The sequence below is a fragment of the Dermacentor silvarum genome, chromosome 10 (genome assembly GCF_013339745.2).
Source record: "Dermacentor silvarum isolate Dsil-2018 chromosome 10, BIME_Dsil_1.4, whole genome shotgun sequence".
NCBI classification, from domain to species: domain Eukaryota; kingdom Metazoa; phylum Arthropoda; class Arachnida; order Ixodida; family Ixodidae; genus Dermacentor; species Dermacentor silvarum.
This window is the reverse complement of record NC_051163.1, coordinates 43,028,675-43,035,773: the sequence shown is the minus strand read 5'-3', so window position 1 is coordinate 43,035,773 and position 7,099 is coordinate 43,028,675. Positions and strand designations below refer to the sequence as shown.

The window sequence follows — 7,099 nt, the reverse complement described above, 5'->3', positions numbered from 1 at the left end:
GTGGCACGAGCGTGTTCGCGCGATTGCGCTGAGGAGCGCCAACTCTTTCCATTGATCGCCTTATCAGACGCACATACGTCGCGCACTACGTCATACATTCACAGAGACACATCGTTTTACACACAGGTGGCCGTTAAACCGAGCGCGGACGCGAGTGGCGATATGCGTTCGCTTTTGTTGTTGACACTTTCACTCTCGCTTTAAGGGAAGAGTTTTAGGCGAGAGTTTTTCTGCGCGGACGCCATAAAATCCCGGATCTTAGCCAAAGACAGCTTCGCTGTAAAATGAACGGGCGGCCTGCCGCGTCAGACGGGCTGCAATGGAAGCGAACGTTAGAGCCGTAGTAGCATTGCCGGCCGCTTGGCTGGGCCGAATGGTGCTAGCTGACGGGGATGGGACGTGTCGGCTTCCACGGGCGACGGCGTTCCAAGCGCTTTTCTGACGCATTTTTTATGGCGATCTCAGAGAACAGTCCCCGACTGGTGGCGCCGCGGCAGATGACACTGTTTTCGATGAGCTGGGCAGGCCATGTTATACACAGGATGGATAACTGGTCGATCATTAGAGTTACAGAATGAATACAAAGAGAAGGGGAGCGCAGTCGAGGACGGCAGAAAACTAGGTGGGGTGATTAAGTTAGGAAATTTGCAGGCACAAGTTGGAATCAGCTACCCGAAGACAGGGGTAATTGGAGATCGCAGGGAGAGGCAATCGTCCTGCAGTAGACATAAATACAGGCTGATGATGATGATGATGAAAGACACCACTCTGGAGGAATGATGCCAAGCCTTCTTCTGTATGAAGGCTCTTTTACGTTAATTATGATGATGATGATCCACTTCTTGACACATACCCAATTCGGTGGTATTAATACGGGCACACACCCACATACTCGCAATTCCAAGCGCGCCCAGAAAACACTGCTCTGCCCGTGGAGTTTAATTGCGAATCTGACGTCATAAAGCAAGTCTCAGACGAACCCTCATGGGCCTCTCACCCCCTTCTTTCTTCCAATAACACCCCGCTTCTCACTTAGGCCGCAGGCCAGCCGTATTCTTCCTTAATCCAGACTTTTCATTTAGTCTCACTCACCATGCTTCCTACCATAGTTTGTCTTCAGACCACTAAGGGCCACTACTACCAGCGAGCGCTGCGCCAGCAGTGCCTAGTTCAAATTTGTGAAATCGGTCTATTGCCAGTCAGTAACAACTCTGGTCAGTGCATGCCACAGCTGTCGTTCTTAAGACTTTACACACTAGTAGGCGCAAAAGCAAATAAAAAAAGTGTTTTACGAAGGTGCATCCCAGTTTCCCGTCATTGAGGGAAAAAATGTGCTCTGATTGCGACTTGAACCGCCTTTTCCACTGTTTGAACCTCAATGCTTTCCGCGAGCTGTTCCAGGAAAAAACAGAAGAAGCTTATGCCGCGAGCCGTTCGCACCGCAATACCTTGAGATTCTTGTTCTGGGCCCCTTTCTCCAAAATAATATTGTTACGCGAACGACTGTGATTGCATATCGGCCGCAGGTTTCCCTGGTACCATGCCTACCGTTGTGGGACATACGGAGATGACCTTCACCCGATATTCCACCGTAGCTACCCGACCGCAAGACACGCAGCACTCTAACAGTGAAGAGCGCCTCCAGAATCCCTGCCATGCGCCGTACGGTCACGGCAACTATCAGCGGGGCACTCTGTTCTTCTGCATCGCCACGTTGGCGGCGTTGCACTGCCACTCTAGCGCTCTCGTGCTGATCACGGGCCCCGTGGACCACTGGTGCAAGCCCCCGGCCGCGTTCGTCAATCTTTCCGTCGAGGAATGGAAGAGCCTCGGCATACCTACCGATGCGGAGGGCCGCTACAGCCACTGCTTCTTCTACTCTCTCACACGCGTCACTGCCAACGAGACGACCGTCGAAGAGGTCCGCTGCACAGCCTGGGACTACGACCAGGAGACAGCCGGGACTACGGCGCGTAGCTTCTGGGACATTGTGTGCCACCGTCGCTGGCTCCTGGTCCTGGGCAACACTGTCTACATGAGCGGAGCTCTGGTCGTGGTTCCCGTGGCTGGGTACGTTGCGGACACCGTCGGCCGCCAGCCTGTCATCGCCGCGGCCGTTACCGCGTTGGTCGCCACAACGGTGGGGAGCTGCTGCGCCGACTCATACCCTGCGTACCTGGCCACGTGCTTCGGCAACTCCGCCTGCGTCAGCAGCCTCTTCGTGGTCACCCTCATACTGTTGTTCGAGGTGACGCCGCTCAGCTATCGAGCCCTGTACATTAGCCTGATGGCCTTTGTTGGCGACGTCCCCACGGACCTGTTTTTCCTCGTGCTCCCCATGCTCCGCCTGCCGTGGTCCGTGGCACGCACGGTTGCTGTGTCGCCCACATTTCTGCTGATCCCCGCTTTCTACTTCGTATTCGAGTCGCCGGTGTGGCTCCTCTCCCACTCCCGACTGCAGAAAGCCGAGGCTGTCATGATGCGGGCCGCGGCTATCAACGGCGTCGAGCAGGAGAGGGCGCTAGACTCTGTGCGCCAACTGCTCGCCCAGCTTGGCAATCGCCAGCAGAGCGACGCGCGGATATCGCTGATGAGCCTCGTCACTCCCGGAATCGTGCGCACCAGGGCGGCCATTGTGTTCTGCACCTCCTTCTCCATCATGCTCGCCTTCTACATCACCTCGTGGGTGAGCATTCACCACAAATCACCCGAAATGAAGGTGACCTTCCTGTGCCTGTCGCTGCCCTGCTACGGAATAATGTACCTCGCTATGAGAACATTTGGACGAAAGCAGGTGCTAATGTTCCTGCTACCGCTCTTGGGCGGCATCTGCACTGCGCGGAGCGTGGCGATTGACGCGGGTCCTACTCTCCTCTCCGACGTCCTCTTGATCATCGCGAGGGACTGCGCTCTTGTGGCCGTCCAAGCCATCTACATTTGCATTGCCGAGATATTCCCTACGACCGTCCGCTGCGTAATAATGTGCGTCGCGTACGCGTTTGGCCGCCTGGGCGCCATGATGGCTTCAGTGTTAGATCTCTTGCGATACTCTGGCCGCGAAGATTTGACCTACTTCATACTTGGCTTCTTGATGTTCGCTAGCCTCATCCTCGTCCATTGGCTACCAGAGACGAGCTACGGCATGTACACGCCGCGTGGTGCTCCACTGACGGAAGAAGCGCCTTTCCCGATGCAGCGGCCCCAAGCTGCTGACAGAATCCAAGGCTGCGTTGCCGGAAGCCGAGAAAAACCGTCCTAGTCCAACGGATGTACATAGTAATGACGGTAGCAGCCATGAGGCGGCTGACAAGTCGTTTGTGAAAGATACCAAGACCAGAACACGCCATCATATCTCCCGCTCGCGCAGGAAACACAGCACCAAGAAAAAACTCCATGCTGGGATGAAGAGGGATGTGGCGCCCCAACGCGCGCCAGACACGTAAACAGTGACAATAGACAAATGTCTGCCTGCAGCTGTTAACGTCGCCGACCTGTTCTGTTGCTAGTAAATGTGCGAAATATTTGTGGGGGCCTTGCTTATGGGCCGCCTCCTAACGTGCCACAAATATTGATTTACTAACTTCGCCCTTGCTTCTTACGTTGCCGCTCTCTATGAAGTGTCGTGACGACTTATCAACACGATATCTTTACGTTGAATGAACTGGCTATAATTTTAAACATTAATTTTCATGATCTCGCAACTTATCGTACTAGAAGTGCAAACTGCAGATAGCGGTGCGAGATGCCGATGAAATTCAATTAAAGTAATCCTGCTGCAGGAGAAGTTTTTAGTGTATAGGTCTGTTATATAGTGCGCCAAATAGACAAACATTATTCATTGATTTTCGTAACCACTGCTCGTTCATATGATTGCACACATTCTCAAAAAAGTATTGGCTAGACTGCAGGCAGCCGCGGTGGGGTACGTGAAACTTCTTGTGCGCAGCCGATGGTCTATGGACACTAGAGTACAAACACGAAGTAGCCAAATGCATAAGTTACATTTACTCAGGCGTTAGACAGCTCACATTCTTAACCTCTTACAGCTAGTTGGGGTCGTATGGTCTAATTTTCCAATCCTGCTCGCTCCCGTATGGGCCCGTTTGTTGTCCATACGGTATTTGGACATCAGGGTAAAGAAATGCGCTTGACTCCTGCGCTTGCTCTCCCTATGAAAACGGACACGTTACACCGTGGGCAAGGGGGTTGGCTATACCTTTAACCTGCTGTTCAAGTCTCTTCGCGCCATATCTGGACCGTCCATGTCCAACGTCGTGCGCATAGCCGGGTGAGCATGAAATTTCGGCAACAAATTGCGCACTTGTAGGCCTTATAACTCCTATAGTCAGCACCAGAATGAGTTCGATAAGTTTTACCTCCTAAGACATTATAAGCTCTGTCAAACACTACCACTCATGCTAGGATAGACAAACGTACTACCGAGCGACGTCTCTGTAAAAGCCGCAAACCAGGCTGGATTTAGCTTCGATTGCGTCATTCGTGGTGCTACAACGGCACCATCTGCACACGCAACACATTCATGATCGAGTAGTGGCTTCTTCCGTCTACATAACGATACCAAATTATCGGATAACCCGCCGCGATGGCTCAGTCAGCTAAGGCGTTGCACTGCTGAGCACGAGATCGCGGGATCGAATCCCGGCCGCGGCGGCCGCATTTCGATGGAGGCGAATTGTAAAAAAAAACGCCCGTGTGCTTGCGTTTTAGTGCATGTTAAAGAAACCCCGGTGGTCAAAATTAATCCGGGGCCCTCCAATACGGCGTGCCTCATAATCAGAACTGGTTTTGGCACGTAAAACCCCAGAAAGAAGAAGAAGAATTATCGGATGAGACCTATTCACGCATTAGAAAGCTTATCTTACATGCTTATGCTTATCTTACAATACAGATAGTTGGAGTCCTATACGGCGTAAACGTGCAATCTTTCTCGCTCCCTATTCGTAGTAGACCCACCGTGGTCAAAGTTGGCAACCGCGATTTGGTGTTCCTCTGTTTTGCTGGCCGAGCTAACATGTTTTGCGAACATGTCTCCTCACGCCATTTCCGGACCCTGCGTGTCGAACGCGGGGGTGACGTAGCCGCACAAGCGTGAAACTTCTGCAAGAAATAGAGCACTGATTATAGTTTGATGCATTATACCTACTATGGCCATAGTGTTGCATTTCGCATCATTAAACTTCTCTCTGTCAAGTGCAACAGCTCCATCTCGGATCAACAGTACTGCCGAAGTATTGAAAAAGCGTTTTTAATTTAAAGCGAGACGCAGTTAGATTCATTCAACGAAAATAAAATTCCTAATTCATTTTATATATGCATGGCGAGAAAAGATACAACTGTATTTTACTAGATCATTATCAATATATACCTTTTTTCAGGGCCCACCGTGAGAGCGCCCATCGATAGCGGTGGGCGTTGACGCCGCTATCACTTGCAATGCCATGCAACTCTTGGAGTGCGTGGAAAGGCGCGCTCGTAAAGTTCACCTGTTACAATACGCCCCCCTCACATGTGTTGTGTTGCATGTCGACGTTTGCCTGAATTAGGTGACGCGGGTAGTTTTATTGTTTCTTAACCTGTGCAGTCAAAAGTAATAGTAGCGACCGTCAGATACTTGTTTACTTAGTTGTTTTCGCGCAACAGCGCTGGCCGACGGGCTTGGCGTCCGACGAAAGGACGAGCACTCAACGCAATCTACGCCCAAAGTGTACGTCGGCCTCCTAAGAAAGTATGTTCTGTGCAGCCTCTCTGAACACCGACAAAAATGCTAAATTTAGCTTTGATTGGGCCATGCGTGCTGCTGCAGCGGTGCAATCTCTGTACGCGATACATGCATGATCGAGTAATGGCTTCTTTCCTCTACAGAATACCAAAATAAGGCGTGTGTGTAATACAGTAAAAAAAAACATTACCTGATAATGCTTAACATGATTTCGTTACATACGGTTTTACCGAGCGACATACTCTGGCCGATTTTGAGGACGCTCTACGTTAAAAAGAGAAGGCTGACTTCTGGAAGCAGTGGAGGCCGTATTTCAACACGTACTTGAAGTGGAGCGGTCCATACACTATCGGCTCAGAACATGCTGCAAACAGAATCCCCTTCACATGAATGGACTTCTTAGCGGGCTAAATGTTTATGAAGTGGCAAAAAAATGTTAGATATCCTTCCTGCGCCCGTAATCGTGTCTATATTTACTGTCGATAGGTTTTTTCTTCTTCTTTTGTTGCTGTTGATAGACGATGTTCAACACCACGGTAAGACCAATATCACAAACACTTTAGATAGGAACGTTAGGGGTAGTGTGTTGAATAATGTTTACTCCTAGCTACTTGACATAACAGTTCTTCTGTACACGTACTTGACGTACCAGTCGTACCGTAACATTATCATCATTCTCTGTAGCACTTGTGAAGTCAGGCCTGTCACGCCTATGGCGAACCAATTCAGCAAGAGGTAAAAGTTTGATAACTACATGAAAGTGTGCGGGGATCCCAACGCTGTTGTGCGCGACAACGATAATCTTGACAGAAGAACTCAGACTGTAGTAGTCATTATTGGATCCTTTGACGGGCATGGAAAATAGAAAATCATTCTTTTTCTCTCGGGTAGATTTACTGTCTATCGGTAGAGGAGTACCTAATACACTACGTACAAAACTAAGACTACATTTAGCAAAACGCAAGCACAAGGTCCGTTGTACACCATCCGCGCTGCCTGGTAGTACTAAGCCGGATTAAACTGGCCAAAGCGTGATGGCACGCTGCTAAAAGATCCAGCAGCCCTCTTTGCTCACTGCCCATCTTCCGATCGAAGTGCAGCTTGACAAATTTCGCCCGCGCCAGCTATTTCGTCGCGATGACCATGGCACGCACCATTCACGCAGCATTCAGGCGCGCAATTGTGCAGTTAGCCGCGTCGCGATTGACGTTCATCGCATGGCATTGTCTGAAGGTCATGAGCATACACATATGAGTCCATTAACCCTTTTTAACAGAGACATTTTCATAACGCAAGGCAACCAAGAGAGACAGAGAGAGAGAGAGAGAAGTTTAATGATGGGAAATGCAGAGAGGTCGG

General features: G+C 50.4%; 1 protein-coding gene across 1 annotated transcript; it reads left to right on the top strand.

The window, feature by feature from the left end:
- Nucleotides 1-1,540: 1,540 nt before the first annotated feature.
- On the top strand, nucleotides 1,541-3,259 carry LOC119431487 (solute carrier family 22 member 6). The gene has a single exon (XM_037698967.1). The coding sequence runs from the start codon at nucleotides 1,541-1,543 to the stop codon at nucleotides 3,257-3,259; it is 1,719 nt and encodes a 572-aa protein (XP_037554895.1).
- Nucleotides 3,260-7,099: the final 3,840 nt, after the last annotated feature.